Raw genomic sequence first — 19,690 nt, forward strand, 5'->3', positions numbered from 1 at the left:
ACATGTACAATGAAGGGTTGAGAAGCCATGGTGCCCAGAACAATAATTCACTTCAAGGTATTTCTTATTTTGAAAAGACTTGCTCTTTTCATTCTCACTGCATTTTAACTTGAGAAACTGCTTGATATAATCAGTACAAAAAAAATATATGCATATATGTATGCATACCAGGTTACACATTTCTATTGTACACGTACAGGGTTGTGCGTACTAAATAACACATTTAATTGCCACTGAGTTTTTGGGTTGAAGAGTTTCATTACTCTCATCTGCATGGAGCTTAAATCCAAAGCTCCTTCAGAGGAGGAAGGTCACTTAAATCACTGCCAGGAGCTAACTGCTCACTGTACTCAATTACCACTTACAATCTTTCATCGCTGAGGGTTTCTGCACTGCAAATTGTCACCTAACTCCTTGTTTTCAAGCATGCATGTGTGGCATGTAGAGAACAGCAGCAGTGAACAGTCACTGGCATCTGCCTGTGAATGTGGTCTATCGGGGAGCCAAACTCCAGTACCATTATACCACAAAACGTTTTGCTCTGGAAGCTGTCATCCTGTCTTCAGCAGAACTATTCATGGAGAACAATCCCATGTAAGACAGAAAAAAGTATGGGCATATAACCCTAGGCATGTGGTAATCCTGACAGTTTTCATGGACCAATTTAGGCAGCTTGCACTGGGATCCCATTCATACATGCCTATGTCTAGCTGGATTTCCTTCACGGTTCAATTTAGAGACACAAAGTAGCTTTTGTTTCATTATCACCATTGGCTTGTTCATTTGGGTATTTATATCAGTGTATTCAGAAATAATGGTGCAAACAGTTTTTGGGTGACCTATAGGAAGGTCAAATATTGGAAGCCGTATCATTTTTCTCTCTTGGTTGTACTCATGTTGGCAGTTAAACTGGTGTGTCAATAACAAATACATAATCACTTTTAGAAAAAGAAACTGGGTCCATTTAGGTTACAGTCTGAGTATGGATTTTGGTGCCCAGGATTCATATTGTCAATTGCATGCAGTAGTACTGTTTTCTTTTATCAGGGCTTTCAGTAAAGAATGGTACATCAATGAATACTTTGCCTCCAGGTGGTTCTGTTTATACAGTTTCACTGGTTAGTGTCCAGTTTTCTGAAAAGTGGTTCCACATTGATTTGTGTTATAAAGGTGTTTGGACCAATAAACCAACTCACGCCCCTTCTGTGTCAAACTCATGTTGAATTGAATGGACATTGAGAAAGACCAATTAACGTAATAGAAACCATATAAACTATTTTACATTTCCATCAATCATGACAGAAAAAAAACCACCTTTAAGCTCACAGATTTTCTTGTTTAAGGTCTTAATCCTTCAACAGAAATACTTTTGAAGGGGCTGCAAAGCTCAAGGAGCTATATGAGTTTAACTACAGATTTTGCAAAATGATGAACTTGTTGACAAAGGAACTGGTCTAATGCCAGAGCAGGACATTATTCTGAGAGCTGCACCCTCCACAGAACTGGCTGTTCATCCAGGATGTGGGACACCTGATCCCTCATTTTGTCTCTGTCACATGGCTGCATGGTGGAAATAAGCTTCCCCCCAGTTCCCAGAGATGAGAGAGTATTCCAGGGAAGAGTGGTACCCTGCTCTTCCCTTGCCATCCTCTTGGCCATAGGATCCTGGCCTGAGCAAGGGCACTCTCTGTCATTATCTTATGATGTTAGTACAGTCTCTAGCACAAGTGTAACAGAAATAATGGGGGCCTCAATGCCTTGCAGTTTTTATCCCATATATCAGCTAGATGAAGAAGCTGTTCTGCAGGTTCTCCTTTGGTGAGGGAGCAAAAAGGTTTGGATCGGCTTTTGTTGGACCCACAGAGAGGGGGAGCTGTGGGATGCAAAAGTTGGTAGTTCTTCATGGAGCAGGTGACTCATGTTTAAGGACAAGTAAAGGACGTGGAAAACCTGCCTGTGGCCCAGACGGGGCATCTGCAGCAAACAGAAGGGTAATCCTGACCGCTTGCTCTCAGTGAATGATAGAAGAGCTGATGCCAAGGGAAAGGGCGGTTAGTGGAGATTCATAATCAGCTGAACTAATAAAAAAAGCCCTTTCCCCATTCCTTTTCACTCTTAATCGACCAGCATATAGCTCTTCTGGCTTCATGTGAGGCTTGGCCCCACGTGCTGTACCGGGACACCCTTTTGACCTGTGCTCTCCCGCAGTTAATGGCTCACACCATAAAGTGTTCCTATGATCATTAAAATAGGAGGCGTTATTCTCTCCTCCATAATAGTCTGACAATCTAATTTTAGTCACGCTGAATGCAGTAATGGCCCTATATTATCACAAGAAACTATTAAGTCGCCAACGCAAAGGTTGTTCCTATTGATTTTCTTCTTAGGTTGTCATGATAGAGCGCAACTAATGAATGGAAATCCCCAGTCCAAATCATTTCTAAGTAAGTTACTCTCATAGAGCTTTTACTCTTAAATAGAAGAATTGATTTAATACTTTAGTGGCTTTTCTTCTTTCTAAACTTGCAATTTAGCCAAACCCAGGCTACATTTATGAACCAGACTTGTTCTGTTTTAGCTGGTTATGAGTTCCCTTCAAGTAAGGCACATGGAATGTCAGTGAAGAGCGAAGGAAATCCCTGAGGGCCTGCATCACAGAATGAAAGGGTTTCTTTTCGTGTGCCTGGTCTGTGTCAGCTGCAGGGGTGTGTTAGGTGCGCTGCAACCACACATTAAGAGACTGGTTTTCCTACTTTTTGAAGAAAGGATTTTTAAACTTCCATTTCACATTGCAGTTTAAGATCTGTGGTACAGACAGCCCAGTTTATTTTCTGAATGTGACATGGGACATCTATTTGCAAGACCCAGTCCAACCCCCCAAGTATATTTTTTGGCTGTCTTCAGTCAAATAAAACAATTGCTTTTTGTGCCAATTCTATTCAAAGCTTTTTACAACTGGAGAGGAGATATTTTTGTCAAGGTTATTTTTGCAAAGGTGAGACTCACTATGGGACAGCAGAAGGGCTGCAGACCAAGCTTCGTATCAGCTAGGACTTACTGGCATGTTTCTGGGTTGCGTTTACTAGATTTAATGAGGGTGTCCCCATATCTTTCATCTCCTAAAATGCACCCTGCTCCATCTTGACTACAGGTCAAGAATGTGACCAAGTGACTGGATGCCATCACCTCAGCCTTTGAAATCCCCTCTAGACAGTGCACATCCATCTACATCCACTGCGCATCTTTGAGCACTGCTCTGAGAGCCTCTGTCAGCTTCTTGCGCTTCCTCCCATTGCTAACCCAGATCTTTGCTCATGCTGCTCCGTGTTAAACCTGGAAGCCCCGGGGGAGACTGGGCTTTGTCTAATTGCTGACACCTCCTCATTAGTTTCCCTTGCACTCCCAGGGGAGCCCCGTGCCCACTCAGCTGAGCTGAGAGCTGGGACTTGCTCAGCTGCTATCTGGTTGCAGTCTGACATGTGTTTCTTGTTTTTAACCTGTGCTGTTAGGACTGTTAAGGGAATATTTTCATCTCTTAGTCTGCTTTGGCTTCCCTGCATGGCTTTCCTGCACCCCTCAGTCAGCACCCTCTGAGTAACTTGCTCGCTCCAATAAGAAATAACACCTTGGTGAGGAGCAATTTCCTCCTCCTGCTTTATAAATTGCCAGTGCCTCCTGCTGTTCCTCCTTTGAGGACCAATCTCATTAATTTGTGTTGGGTTGGAGATCTCCTACAGGGCTGAGCTCCACATGTCAGTGAGATGGGGTGGATTCTGGGATCTCCTCTGATTTGGGTCCTGCTTCTGCATGAGCCTGATGCTGAGTGTTCCTCCATCCTGGGAGCTGTGTCCTGAGATGGCCTCAGGCTGCCCAAGGCAGGTGCTTGCCAAAGGAACTGGCTCTAGAGGGGTGATTGCTGCTGAGATGAATGTGGATATCTTTGTGCAATTATCCAGCAGCCTCTGATTACCCGATTCTGAATCATTATTCCAGCAGATAATTTACATTTCCCTGCCACTTCAGCACGAGAGCGGAGCTGGCTCATGACAGCAATACTGCTGACTCAGCTGTTCTGGGAACACAGCATTGGCTTGAAAATCTTGGTTTTTTACAACAATATAGGTGCAGGAAGCCTCTTCCTGATTAATATATAAAACAACCCCTATTGCAAAATGAGGTGGAGTATGGTGGGTGCGCATACAAGACATAGTCCATATGCTGAGGACAGTCTAACTACAGAGAGAAAACAAGCAGCTGGAAGAAAGTAGCAGGGACTGTGCAGTAGCACTGAGAGGTCACAGTCTAGGACTAATCATAGCATTTGGCAGTCCTTTAATGTTTCTCCAGTGCTAATTTTATACTTGCCTTTTAAACAGGGGGTAGAAATGGCCTGTCTTGAGACAAAACCTCAAATTTTGTGGTAATACTAGAACTCTGGGAGCTGGGGTTCAAGGTGAACAACCAACATTGCTTGAGATGACCGCAGTGTCAGGATCCCATCCTTTGGTTTAGCTCAGCCATAAGGCTGTTCTGTGATTCCTGGTAAGGACAAATCCTTTCCACAATGAAAATTTTATATTTAAAAGTGCTTTCTGTTCGTGTGAAATTTGGCAATCCCTTCCTTTCCCACACTTTCTTCTTTCCCTTTTTAAAGAAATTTTGATATGGGATCTAAAACATCAGAAATAATAGAGAAATTTTGTGAGGTTGGGTTTTTTTTTCTTTTCTTGAAATAATGTAACATTACTTTTAAGTGTGCTTGAGCGAATAAACTGATTAACACTTTAATTGAACAGTTCTTCCAATCTGCTAATAATTTTGAATTATTGAGTGGATCATAAATCCATGAGAGCTTAAGCTAACCTTTTACCAGTGCCAAATGATACCAACTCTTTGAACATGGGATTTGGAAGGGTTTGTTACTGCCTCTGTACACCTCCAGCCATGCTTAACTTGCCATGAGGGTCTTCTGGCCCTCTGAAGAAGAGGCAGTGCAGGACAGACTCTAAGGTGAGATCTATGCCTCCCTAGACCTTGGTCTAGGACCTTGGGGTACACAGGTCTTGTACGCTGGTCATTTTGCTTTGGACAAAACCGTTGAGGTTTCCTGTGATCTAAGAGTTGCCTCCTAGGCCTTTGATTTCTCACACTTACGTTTCATCTGTGAATGCAATTCCAAAGTACTCCTTCTCCTTCAGGTTGAAATGAGATGCCACCAAGTCAAGCAGCTCCTTGGCCAAAAGCTTTGGCTGGAAAACAAGAATGAAAGAAAGTGATTAATGAGGAGAACTTGAATAGAACTGTACTGTGCTTCTGGAGGGAAATGCTATACTTGAAGGTACTCTACTGCTGTTGCTTTTATGTTCCCTCTGGTGTTCAAGCTAAATCTGCAAGCAACATTAGCTCCTTGAAATGAGCAGTAGTTTCCCTCCTGGGTAAACACTAAAAACCTGGCGATTCTGACCTCTTCAGTGTTTAGTGTCTCTGCAGACAGATGACCTGCCGCCTGCCAGTGTTCAGATCTACCATGACCAGCTCACTCATGCCTCTCTGATAATTTTAGTTGTTAAAGCTTTTTATCAAGGACCTTTGCAAACACATTTCAAACACCCACTCTCACACACACAGCACAGATATACGCTCATAACACTAAGAAAATACATAGTGCTAAAAGATAGGATATGACAGGACCAAATGAGGAGTAAATGACAGAACAAAATAGTTTCCCATTCAGTATTGCTTGTCAGTTAGAGATAAGGATATATCCTCAAATTTAGGCACTTGGAAGGAAGGAGAGGAAAGTAACATACACTTTCAAAATACCCTTAGTAAGAGCATAAAAGCCAAGCTCAGAGTAACTATTCACTCCATACATAGGACGGTGCATTACTACTTTTTCTGCAAAACCTTATTTGGCCTTTAAGTCTAACGTATCCTCCTGCCTCTATGAATTTTCACCAGCTCTGCTGAGCTCCTGTGTTTCCCACCGGACTACTGAAGTCTTGGCCATAACAGAGCTCTTGTCCTGACTGTCACTGGTAGGAAACAGGAGTACAGAGGATCCAGGTAGATGCAACCTGTGATCCCGCAGCCTGTAATAGCCCCAGATCCTAGAGCTGCAATGGTTACAGCAGCACTGGCACAGCTGGGGTTGGAGATCCCAATAATGTTTCCTGGTGACTGCTCATAAGGATTTGGTCTACAAATCTCTATGCTGCAAGCTTCAGTGAAAATAAAGCTGTCTGCAGGCTTGACTGCTCCAACAAGTCTGCCAAGTGGCTGAGCCAGACTTAACCCAGAAGTGAACTATTGTTAAATGCAGATGAAATGATGATGCTATGCAGAAAATGGGTGGCAGGAACCTATGAACCCTGCTGTCCTGATTGACTGCTCTGTCCTGTAAATGCAAACACAACTTGTGTTGAAAAAAATCCCTGATTTGTACTTCCAAAAAGATTCATAAGGCTCTCAGCCTCTCTCTAAAAATATCCCTGAACCCAGCATTGTCATAGTATCTGACACAGCTGAGACAAACTTGAAGTATACTTCCCTGGCATTCACGTGAGTGTTACACTGTCCTCTACCCACTCATCTCCCTGCTATGTCCAAGTGCAGTTACCAGCAATGTCCATACTGCTCCTTTATGCACCCAATGCAAGGGTGGTTTCTAGGTCATGCCGGCAAAGAAAGAAGCAATAGCTGTGACTAAATGCAGCACTAGCCTGAAGCTTTGTGCCTGAAGTCTCTGAATAAGAGATAAGTCGCTGTGAAGGAGGGACAGCCTGGTGGATAACGAATAGGTGGGATGCAACTAGCTTAATTTTAATTCCCAAATCAGACTTCTCAGGCACAACCATTGGAGTCTCTGCTATGTCTACGCTACCTGCTATATTGCCTTTCACAGACTCCTGAACTAGCTCCTGAATGGCACTCAGAGCTGAGTAGACCAGGCGTGGGGCTGTTGTCATGTCCTTTGTCCCCTTGAGTCCCTTCAGGGACCCAAGCAAAGAGCACACCAGCTACACCAGTCTCTTTGAAGACTCCTCAGATACTTCTCTCCTGGCATTGTGCTGGGGGGATGGACATTCCCAGCATCCCTGTCTCCTGTAAGATGAACCTCCCTTTGCCAGAGCATTTTAAGGACAAGCTACAGTTTGGCTTATGAGGTACCTGGATACTGTGATGAAGAGGATGGCAAGACTGCCAGGTGAATTCAGAAATACATAGGCTCAGTGTAGGTACTTACTGGTGGACTTTGGATGAGTTTTCAGCTTAACAACAGACAAACACACACAAACTTTTGAAGGAGAGAGAGGACATGCCTGTCAATGTGCAGTTTGAGAGCCTAAGTCTTGCTTTTCCCCAACCCCTGCCCAAGCCTCCCAGCTCCTTTCTCTCCTGATCAGGCCAAACTCTCTCTGCGCCAGAAAGGGATTTCTTCTCAGCCCAGCGCTATTGCAAGAGGAGAGGTGGGAATGCATGGCCAGTGATGGGTGTAGGGGAGGGCAGGACTGACCCCTCCATGGCCAAGGCCACTGGTGGGGGCAGTTGGTGGAGGTGAATCTGGGCATCCCCATGATGAAGTGCATTGCAGGTGCAGTGCTGCGTGGCTGGCACTGCCTGGCTGCCAGTTCTCTGAGGTGACTCAGTTATTTGATAAATGAGCAATTGTGCTGCCAAGCAAGGAAGCGAGCCATCAGCCAGCCTTGCTAGGTGTTCCACCTGAGAGGGCAAGGGTGGGGAAGGGTGGTGAAAAAGCATGCCTCAAACACAGCAGCATTTTCTCCATCCTGGGTTAAGCACTTGGAGGGACAGGTTGAGCTTTCATATTTCACAGGAAAGCAGAACAGAACAATAAATGGCTGATGTGGAACAGGCTGCCCATGGACATAGGGAAGTGATGGGTCCCTTGGCTCCAGCCAGCCAGCAGTGTCACGAAGTCACTGAAAAATGGGTAAAATCCCCATCTGATGTCCAGCCATATCATGGAGAAGTGATGCCCAGTGTCCCTTGCCCCACGCACCGCTGCATCCAGCTCAGGTGTTGAGTGAGGAGCAGCACCTGAAATCACCTGCCTACAGCCACCCTCCCCAGGCAAGATGGGTAAATGCAACGTGCTGCTTCTTTATTTCTGCTGAATGTGACCTGGCTGCTGAAAAAGCCACAGAGAGGTGGTTGGCATGGCGTGACAGCTTTCCTTTCTCTACTGCCCAGTGGCGGCCTCTCCTCTCCCAGCACAGCCTCCCTCCTGCCCATGGGGCTCAGCAGGGGCACGATCTCCAATGCCCTTGCTGTGGGGCCTCTTCCAAAGCCTGTGGTAGCAGATAAGGCAGGATAACCCTTTGCCTTGCAAGATAAGGGACAAGAACAATAGATGCAGACCCAGCGCTGGAGCGGTGCCAAGTTAGTTACTGGGCCAGAGTCCCTGAAGAGGCTTAAGGCAGTGAAGTTAAGACCTGCTAGTCCCCTCCAAGATTACTTTCTGCTTTCCTCTTAAGCTCTGCAAGGTTATTTTTCCTTCCCAGTGGGATGACTCCCATGTCCTCCCAACACAGATGGGCAACCTGAGCCTTCAGAGGGGAGAGGAGGAAGGTGTCTTCTCCAGGTAGCAAAGACTTCTCAAGACAAACCAGCTGGTATAAGGGCAGGAAAACCCTGCCAGGCACAAGCCGAGCTGCAGCCTGTCCCACTGTCTCAGGAGATACCCCCACGCTCAATGTAAACAGTTAATCTGCCTGCCATTTGCGATGGGAATGGCTGAGCAATGACCTCCTTTCATGTGAGCCATGCAGACAAAGAGCTCATTAACAATGCCTGTGGCAAGTTGTTTTAATTCATTATTAATTTCTGGACTTCATTTTCCAGAGGGATATTAATTTTGCATTAATAAAACTTCCGTCACAGACACAGTGAAGAAGATGGGGACTGGTCTCTGAGTGCAAGGAAATCAGTAGAAAGTGGGCCCAGGACCTTCTACATCCAATATAGCGGGATGGTCAGCAAGATAGCTTGTGAATCCCACAGGCATAAATCAGGAATAACACGGAGCATTCAAACAAGAAGCTGAACCACATCCTCAGTGCTGCAGAGCTGCAGAGCTGGACCATGGTGCACTGTGAGCTGCCTGGGCAGCTGCTGAGACCCCTCTGCATCTGCTGCTCTTCATCTCTTTCCTACCCGCACCTTCCTGGCATACTCCATGTAACCTGCATCAGAAAAAGCAGCCTGGGAGAGAATGTCAGAGCTGCAGCTGTATGGCCAGAACTTGGGACAGGGTAGACCAGCAGAAATCCTTCAGCTGGAGCAGCGAGGGCTGAGCATGCTTTGCTGGTGGGGGTGGGTTGTCAGAGCAACTGTTAGTGAGCCAGGCTTTCCCCTACTTCTCCCTCCCGCTACAGGACCCTCTTTGCAAAAATGCATGTGAAAAACAATGCATTGTAAAACAAATGTTATTTTTACTAGAGAATTCAGCAGGGCCTCGGTTGTGGTCCCAGCACAGCGCAGCTGTGGCCCTGGGGGAGAAGACCCTGCTCCTGGTGAGCGCTCTCCCCCCACCAGGAGGAAGGGCTGAGGGACCCATGCTCCCATACAGTGGAGTCTCTGGCAAACACACCCGCCATTTCCTAGCCAAAGATACTGTCCCTGAGGCTTTTCTGCATGGCGGTGAGCTTTCACAGCTCTGGACCCCTACCTTTACTCCCCAATTCCTACGCCAGCCTGGGACAAGCAATGCTTTGCAGCCTGGGCTCTCTGGACTTGCAAACATGACACTTTCCACAAAACTTGATACCTCAATACTGGGTCAATGAATCCACCTGCCAGATATGATGGCATCAATGCGTCATCCAGGGGATTCCTGGTCATTGGTAGAGTGGGCAGCTCTTCTGTGAAGTCAAACCTGACTTGGGAGCACTTTGAGGTTTCTCTCTTCCCTCTTGGAGAGGCAGGAGAGCAGAGACGGACACATTAGGGCCTGCCTCCTTATTAGCAGAATGACTCAGACACCCTTCACCGTGCCCTGGGCCATGCCTGAGAGGTTTATTTGAAATGCTGCATAATGCTCTGCAACCACAAAGCACTCCTGCCTCAGCAGCAAGGAGTACAGTGAGCACATGGCTGGGGCTCTTCTGCAACCCCAGCTCCTGCAGCCTTGAAGCAGTGAACTCACTCCCTCTCTCTCCGCCAAAGCAACTTAAGTTTGTTCAAATAATGGCTTAGAGGAAAGGGAGAGCTTTATTAGTGGTGTCGGGAGGTGGCAGGGGAAGAACGGAGCCTCAATAGCAGCTCTGTGACTTGAACTTGCACCAAGAAAGCTTATGAAAAGGTACCAAAGACAGTGCAAGAAGGTATGTGTGGGATCACAGCTGGCTGACCCTCCCAGGGCTGCCTTCCTGCATTTCCGCATTGTTTAAAGAGCCCCCTATACCCTGGGCTGCAGGTACAGCCTGTGCTGGAGAGAACTACACCAAGACAACTTCAGTGCATGCAATACCCAAGCTCTGTCTTTATGTCCTTGGCTCTTTTTCAAGAGGCATTCAGCACTGACAAATTAACCACAGGGGATGAGTATCTCTTCCATGCACTGTGCTTATCTCTGTAGAGACACTATATACAGGTGCATTCTATACAGGTGTTGCTTCCCAATTAGTCATGAAGGCAACTTCCCTGAATAATGATGGCAGGGCACAGCAAGACCTAAAGGCAAGTAGGGAGGGGAAAGGCAGAAAGGCAAGCCTGAGAGTTCCTTGCATAGGGGAGATGGATACTGCATGAGGGATGAGTCATACGGATTCAGTGTCAAAAACCCCTGAGTATCATAGCTCCTCCATGTATTTATTGGATGAGGTCTCGTTAGCATGAGCACACTAACAGGGGCTGCTGAACCCACTGGGGTAGCAGGCTGGGATCTGATCATGGGAGACTTCCCCAGCGCTGGAGAGAGGAAAAGGAGGAGGTGAGATGCAGGTGATGCAGAGCAAGGCTTTGCTACACAAGGTGACATGCAAAACCCATTTTGGTGCCTCTGAACACCATCCACAGTCATTGTCACACAGGTTTAGTGATGATACTGATGCATTATGGGCATGTATTGGCCACAGGATGGGAGGAGAAAGAAGAGGGCTTCTGGGGAGAAGAATCTCTTGGGGAAAGCTTGACACCAAGCTGAGTGGTGCCGTTGACGTGCCTGAGGGATGGGATGCCATTCAGGGGCACCTGGACAAGCTCAAGAAGTGGGCCCATGTGCACCTCATGAGGTTCAACAAGGCCAAGTGCAAGGTCCTGCACCTGGGTCAGGGCAACCCTCGGTGTCAATACGGGCTGTGGAATGAAGGGATTGAGAGCAGCCCTGCAGAGAAGGACTTGGACGTACTGTTGGATGAAAAGCTGGACATGAGCTGGCAATGTGCCCTTGCAGCCCAGAAAGCCAACTGTATCCTGTATTCATCACAAGAAGTGTGACCAGCAGATTGAGGGAGGTGATTCTGCCCTTCTGCTCCGCTCTGGTGAGACCCCACCTGTACTACTGCGTCCAGCTCTGGGGTCCCCAGCACAAGACAGACATGGACTTGTTGGAGCTGGTATAGAGGAGGGCCACAAAAATGGTCAGAGGGCTGGAACACCTCTCCTATGAAGAAAGGCTGAGAGAGTTGGGGTTGTTCAGCCTGGAGAAGAGAAGGCTCCGGGGAGACCTTATTGTGGCCTTTCAATACTTAAAGGGGGCTTATAGGAAAGATGGGGACAGACTTTTTAGTAGGGTCTGTAGTGATAGAACAAGGGGTAATGGTTTTAAACTCAAAGAGGGCAGTTTCAGACTAGATATAAGAAAGACATTTTTTACGGTGAGGGTGGTGAAACACTGGCACAGGTTTCCCAGAGGTGGTAGATGCCCCATCTCTGGAAACATTCAAGGACAGCTTGGACGGGGCTCTGAGCAACCTGATCTAGTGAAAGATGTCCCTGCTCATTGCAGGGGGGTTGGACTAGATGACCTTTAAAGGTCCCTTCCAACCCAAACCATTCTATGATTCTATGATAAGATTCTAGGGAACTAATGTCATCCTAAAACCAGCCCAAATTCCTACGAATACCTATTTCTCTCCAGGAGGGCGTAGTGATTGACTCAGCTGAGGATCAGCACTGTAAATATCTAACCTGACTTGAGCCAAATCCTGCCCTGAGAGGGCAGTGCTGCCATCCGAGGAGGGGCTTCCTGGTGGCTACAAACCAAGTAGCCCAAGTGCCACCATGGTGCAACTGGGAGCTCATCTCACCAAGCCACAGGTGCCTCAGCTGGCACAGCACTTGGGGAGTAAACATCTCCCTATCTCAACCAGTAAAATCAGAGAAGTGCAAGGATTTCTCCGTAGCTTCAGAAGATCATTCTGTCAGTCATTGTGGAAAATACAGCAGAAACACAAGCATTCCAGTATTAAATATTCAATATAATTAAAAGACAATGTTACTGGGATTTGAGCAGCCTGAGGAACTCCAGAGTCTTGTGTTTCCCCAGTGGAAAGACAGACTGCCCACTTTTGGCAGGGAAGCATGTTTCTCAGTGACAGGTTCGCGTTATGCTTAGAAATGAGTGAGTTATAGAGCGAGATTATCTATCCACAGTCCAGCAGTGCCATGAATAAAAAACAGATGACATGGTATTAGCAGCTGCTGGTACGTCCCTAGAAATGCAGGCGCACACAAAGTATATTTCATTGTTTTATTAACTGTCAAACAAGCCTATCTATTACCCCTCCCCCATTTCATAGTTTTTCCCTAATTGTCTGTGGCAGAAGGTTTCTGGGAAATGCATAGTTTCAACATATGGACAGACACGCGCTGCCTGAATCCATCCAGCACAGAGACATGTTGAACTGTGGGAACCAGGTAACTAGATCACACTTAGTAATGCCTCGTTTCATTAGATTAAAAAGACTGCTACCATCCACTGTATCCTTGCTGGAGACAAGATATATCATGAGACTATAGAGATGAGACACTGCTATGCCAAGTGCTGCAATGGTAAAGACTGCAGTACTGGTGCTCAGCCTGCACTAATTTTGTGCTATAACCCAGCAGTGGTCAGGCATAGGCTCCAGGGCTCAAATCATTGGTATTTAACTGTGAGCACATGCTGGTGCAGGCTGGCCCGTTGGTAGCCTCCAAGCCAAAGCCACCAGGGCATAGCCCAGCCCAGACACAGTCCCAAGGATGGTCCCCCTGTTTGGGGCAGAGAGGGAGTTTACCCCTAGAAGCACAAGCTGGGCTGTGCCATGTGGCTTCCAGCCCAGCCAGCAAGCCCCGACCTATTTTATTTATGAGCGCAGACATAGCAGATGCTGTCTGGCGAGTTCCCGAGCAGGTTTGGTTTCTGCAGGATGGACTGTGAAGTGTGTCTAGTTCAAATCAGCATCTCGAGTCTTGCTGACTCGGTTCAATTTTGCTAAACTTTCAAAGGTTGGATGTTTGAAAAAGATCTCCTTGGTGGCTTGAGTTGAAGTGTAGGCTGGGGGTGTGTGTGTGCGCGGTGTGGCCAGTCCATCAGCAGGGGAGGTGAGGTGGAAAAAGGAGCAGTTTGCATGAATACAGAGTAATTCCTGCCTTGGCTGTGCCCAGCACGATACGGCCAGGCAGGGTACAACATTTCTTCATCAGCCAGCAGTGGCTCTCACCTATCTTGAACCTTGGACGGTCTAATCAGGATGAAATAAAAGTGCAAAATGGTGACTAGCACACAATTCTTCCCCTCCACCAACTATTATAATTTGCTAATGAAGCAAACTCCAGGTGCCCCTACTGAATTAGATCATCTACTAAAACCAGCCACAAAGCTATGCTCCAACGCCACGGTGATAAGGGCAGTAAAGATGTCCATATAGACCCTTTGTGTTCCCACTCTGTTCCTCGAGGCATTGGTTATTCAGTGGCCAGCAGCCTTATCTGCTGAAGGCCAGCAGCGTGCGTATACCCGTGTGCATTAGGCAGTACATTACCCCATGATAGTTACAGACCGTAACTCCCTCCCGCCCCTGCTTCCTTGTGCATGAAACACAGAAATCTCTCATCCAGGGGCCATTGAACTGTCACTCACTCGCAATTCTCTTCTTGTCAAATTGGCTCTGCCAACAGCTCTGTCATCCCATTGTTTAACCCATTTTACGCACTTCAAAGAAAAGAAAAATCCAAAGTCGCTCCATGGTAATGTTATGTAAATACCAAATAACAGCCCTTTCAGCTATCATCTAGTCCGAATACAACGTAATAACATTGTACGAAACCGCTCAGGCTGAAGGCTTGGGGCTTTAGGGGCTGCAATTCCCCTTATGGGATAGATCCACCATTCCTCAACTCCACATTACTGTGTCAATATCTGGAGTGCACATAATCAAAGCAGGCTGGGATGTAGTTGTGTGAAAAATTATTCCTTAAAATGAAGATGCCTGGAGAGGGAATGCCTTATTTTTTATCACAAAACAGCTGAACTCCGTCAGTGGTGGGAACCGGTGGTGGGAGCGTTACTCGTGCTGGCACATGCAGCACGTCTTTCCCAGAGTCAGCGGTTGGCTCTAAAAATCTCTTTTCTTCATTTACATAGGAAAATGAGACAACTTGCCTCCAGCAGCCTCCTCGGGAACGTGGAGAGTGGTAACAGAGTGCCATTGACGTTTTTCTTGGAAAGTCAACACCCGCGAGTTGTGGGAATTAAGATTTATTAGGGTCAGGGAGACAAAGGCAAAAAAATTCCCAAGTTTTAAAAAAAGTCTGTTTGGTAAAAGGATTAGAAACACCCTCTGACAAGTTGCCTTAGAAATATTCACAGATAGCTTCATTTCTGGGTTCAGCTAATACCTGACACTCAGTATCTTAAGTCAGAAGCCATTGCTGACACTCTCTAATTCCCCTACATATTAGCAATGTGAATCTGCTTAAATATTTTTGTAGTCAGAGAAAGCAGAGAGCATTAACCGGCCAAGTCTGCATGGCAAATTGATGTTAAAGCCAAAATGAGAAGCAGTTGGTGGGAGGAAAAACACTTTTTGGGTCTGTAGCATCCCTCCTCCCCTTCTTGCCTGACACAGAGGCAGCTGCATGCTTCCCCCATTCAGATGGGGTCTGCATCGATGCCCAGTGACCCCATTCATCTCTCTTGTCTTCTGTATCGTCCTGTGACTCCAAGAGCATTTTCAGGTGACTGCATCCAAAAGGACCAGCCAGCTGCTACTGGTGCTGGGACAGGAAATCTGGCCGTCTTCACTGCTCCATATTCAGGCCTTTCTCTCATGCATGACAAAAGCCTCAGTGCTTCCCTCTTTCCTCCCTTAGCCCTCTGCCTGCTCCGTCTCCTCTGTCTCTGCTGGAAGCAGCTAATGTCCCGACATACAGCTGAAAGAGCCAGCTGATATGCTGAGGATGGAAGAAGGATGATTTTTGTGACTGGCCCCTGCTTTGTGTACATGTATTTTTTCATCCATAGACCTGAAGCACAAGGAGATTTGGTGGCTGCTTAGAGCACCACATCTCATGTGGGAATCTACATCGCTGTCTCCTGCAGAGCTGGGGAGAGGGAGAGGATGCTGTGCCTGGCATTCAGAATGATGTCCTGGGATGCTGCTGCTGCTTGGGGTACCAGCAGGAACAGCACACTGTAAGGTGTACGCTCCCAGTGTACCTCCCATGTGCACCTCCCATGTGCCAGAGTGCTGAGCACATGCACAAGCCTTTGCACAGGGTTTCCAGAGGCCTGAGAATTGAAGGCAAGTGGTCAAAATCCTGATGTTCCCTCTGGGTAATCTTTCTGGACAGTAAAAGGGATCGTGCAGGGTAACCTCAAGTCCTTTCCAACTAATAGCGCCCAGGAGCATGAACCGAGTGAGAAGATCTGGCCAACCACAGAAGCAAACCCAGATTGCAAGGGCAAGCAGGCATCTTTTTAGGAGGGATTTGATGGAAAGTGTGGAATTCCTTGTGCTGACTGATGTAAAAATTGCTTTTGTAACACTGCCAAGGTCACTGCCAGCTCAGCTAATCAGCCATGAAAACATCACTGAAGCAAGTTAAAAAGTTGCCCTGAGTCAATTTGCACAGGCAACTTTTATTATTCTTTATTTAAACTTTCTAGGTTTGTTTTTGGATGGTTGGAAGAAACAGATCCTTCCTCTATTATCTTTCTTTGGGTTTCTCCCAAAACCTAAGACAACATCAAATCTGTTTTGTCCTTTACAAGACACTCCTGAGGGCAAGCCTGGCTGGCTGCTTGCTTTGCTATGTGTTTACTCTAGCAAATACTATGTTTTCAGGAGACTACTCTGAACTCCATGGGAGGTTTTATAGTATTGTCAGGAGCTGCATTCTGTCAATTAATACAGCTTTAATGAAAATACATCCCAAATTTGACAGTTTTGACTGAGATTTTCTTCAAGCTTTCAGGGAATTTAGAGAAAGAAACTCAGAAAGACTGGTACAAAAAAGGTACCCACTTATGTGGACCCAAACAACCAACTTTCAATCCAATTCAAGTTCCCTCAGAGCAGAAAAAAATACTTTCCCAGCTATGATGGCTAGATTCACTAGCCCTTCAAATCATTCTCAATGTCTTGAACCTATTAATGATCTATTCAGTAGCTTTCCATCTCCTTCTGCATGAAACATCTATGAGATTTCTATGTATAAGTGAGAAGAATGTGGACAATAGATGAGCAGAGCAGAAGGAAGAAACCCACATGCAGAAGGACTTTGCCCTGGTTGAAGACCATCCGTTTCATATAAGCAGAAGACAGAAGCATCTGTGCTTCAAAGCAAAACACTATTTTCAAGGTCACAGTTGCTTAAGCATCTCCCAGTTCACCTAATCTCCAGATAACTGGCACTGGGCATATTTAGCACTTGGATCCCCATGGGTTAGCAGCACTGGCTATGTCACTGCTAGTAACCTGAAGAGGGCCATAGCACGGACTTGAGTGGTCTCCAGACTGCAGCACCATTTGCACAGTGCTGGCCTGTGGTAGCTAACATTCTCCCAGACAACGCCTGAGTACCATTTGGGGGATAGCTTGGGCCAGAAACCACTTCTAGATGTCAGTATGGATCTGTCCATCTCATTCAAGGGGAAGAGAGTCTAGCCGGCTGGATACAAGCAGAGTCCATGAGCCAGTGAGCAAGTTCTGACTTGTTTCTTCTACTAGCACAGACAAAGTTATTGATTTTCCTCCCCTATGAGCCAAGTCAGAGAAAGGATGGTGCCAAATTGGCTGTCAGTAGTCACAGTCAGGTAAACCCAGACTTCACATATTCCTAAACCAGAAGAATTAGCTCATGTGGTAGCAGGTTCTGTAGCAATGTTTTGCACAGATTACAAGACACAGCTCAGATGTGCATGGCATGTCCCATCCTTTCTGCCTGTCACCTAACCACAACCACAGCCAGCCAGCCCCACGCAATGCTGTCTTAATCCCATGGGCAGAGAATGAGGCTTTGTCCCCTCCCCTGCGTTTGGTCCCACGGTGAAGGACACTGCAACCTGGCCAAGCAACAGAGCTGTGTGCTGCTTTGGGTTCAGTCCCTAGATGTGGACTCCCCAAATACAAGAGAAACTCAAGGTGTTGTCTCTTTCCTCTAACTTGTCTTTGGTGAGGGGAAGGAATGCTCCTCTAGACTCACTTCCAGCTGTGAAGCAGAGATGTGATGACCTGAGTTACACTGGCGTAACACAGCTGACGTTTTGTTACTTGGGTTACAAGTTTTCTGCTTTGTATAAGTGTCCTTTTAGCATGCTCCTACACCCCAATATCTTTGAGTGGCCTGGAAGAAGCCTGGGTAGCCAGGCAACTCTTCTTCTTTCCCTCATCCTTGCAAAGAGTCAAAAAAGTCTCATTTTGCAACACAAAGGCATTTAATCTGCAGAAGTTGCCCCTGCAATAGAGATACTAACAGACACACTGGCTGAATTTTGGATTTCATTGCAATTATCTGTAATCAATTTAAGCAAGCAGAGATATTAGTGGCACTAAGCGTACTCATGCTTTTATCACAAAACTGGAGTCTGCAGAGGATTTTTCACCTTCCTTTGCATGTGACACAGAGCAGTGATGGATACAGAGACCAGATTAGATGGAGATTGCTGCTAAATTAATACAAATTGAAGCAGCTCAAGATGCAAATTGCACATGCTGCGGAGTTAAGAGGGTTTGTGTACAGGGCTTTGGTTCAAACCCTTGTCTTAATGCAAGGGAAAAAAGATAGGGCATTCTTTACAGCATGCTGGGTTAAAAGTTATATGGCCTAGTTTAAGAATGCACTTCCAACATGACAAATTTATGCGGATAATCTGTATCGTAAATGATTGGCTTAAAGTATTTTGGGTCTTTGTGTGTACTTGCCTTTCAGTTTGTGGAGATCTGTATAATTTTGAAAAAGGGTAGTCAACTGCAGCAAGAAAGTCAATTGTGTTTTAAATCATCCGACTGTATCACATGTGGCAAATCAAACTTCGAACATGAAGCGAGCTTAGGAGCCAACTTTCTGTAGCAGGAATCCATTTCACACCCCGCCGACAACAGGGTTTGATAAGAGCTTGGCCAGTGTGAATAACCAGCTGCCTTCTATATATATTTTGATTTGGTAGCATCTGTTGAAGTTTTATATCACTGAGAGATTGTTGGTATTCTTTTTAAGCATTAAAGCTACCTTGACAGGGTCAACAACAATTTCTCAGAGGTCAGCATTTTTATTTTGAAATATTTGATCATAATTCTATCAAACATTAAAGAAAGCGTTTGGCTAGGGCACATAACAAAATTGGACAGCTCACACAATCCATTTATCTTTTCGACTGTAAACCTCTGAAGCGCTCTAGTTCATCCAGTTTCAAATCAACTGTAGAAATGTCCATCTCCCTTCATCCAGCCTAAAGGAATTGGTGCTTGGAAATGCTCTTGATCTCTTATTGCTGATGTGGAAAAGGAAAAATAATTTCCCAAGACATACTAGCTTAGCTGCATTCTTATGTTCTATTTGCTTTTTAAAAATCTCTCCTGAATAAGGATGTTTATTTCCATCCTGAATCTAAGTCACTTCTTCATAGCTGAAAGTATTTAATAAGCTAAGTGAATGCTTATTTTTGTAGCACATTTTCTAAACACATTAAAATAATTTATAAAAAAACCCATGCAAAATCTACATGACCATCTCATGAATCATGATAAGCTAGTTCAGATTTTAACAAATCTAACAGCAATAAAAGTAAATAAAATCAATAATAGTGCTATGTCTGATGCATAGAATTAGGTCTTCCTGTTTTATCCAACACACACCGTTTGTGAGTGCGGCGAAACTAATTAAACTTAATGATAGCTACATTCTCATGTGCTGAGCCTGGGGAAGGGGGATGCCTTCAGAAGCATAATGGGTGCACAGGCTTTTATGCGTTCATCTTCTTTATCTGCCCTTATAACCTAGGGATGTAGTCAAGAGAGCTGACTCCGCTGTTAGATTCTCCATACATACAGCAATATTAGATACTGCCTCCCCTAAAGAGCTTGGAGTTCAAGTATACTGGTCTTCCTGGATGCTTTCATCAGTTTAATTATCTGTACACATACAGTTGCTATATTAAGAACATACCACAATGTTTTGAAGCTTCTGGCTTAACACACTCAAATGTAAAGCATGCTATGAAAATACTACACATCAGACAGAC

At 45.7% G+C, this 19,690-nt stretch overlaps 1 protein-coding gene across 3 annotated transcripts in view; it reads right to left on the reverse strand.

The window, feature by feature from the left end:
* The window catches only part of FRMD4A (FERM domain containing 4A), a 212,682-nt gene that overhangs the window by 97,726 nt on the left and 95,266 nt on the right, over positions 1–19,690 (reverse strand). For all 3 annotated transcript variants that reach the window (XM_059816142.1, XM_059816143.1, XM_059816141.1), the window contains exon 3: positions 5,155–5,249. In XM_059816142.1, coding sequence (XP_059672125.1) covers positions 5,155–5,249 — 95 coding nt within the window. The remainder of the gene's footprint in view (positions 1–5,154; positions 5,250–19,690) is intronic.

This window comes from Gavia stellata, chromosome 4, assembly GCF_030936135.1.
Source record: "Gavia stellata isolate bGavSte3 chromosome 4, bGavSte3.hap2, whole genome shotgun sequence".
Classification (NCBI taxonomy): Eukaryota; Metazoa; Chordata; class Aves; order Gaviiformes; family Gaviidae; genus Gavia; species Gavia stellata.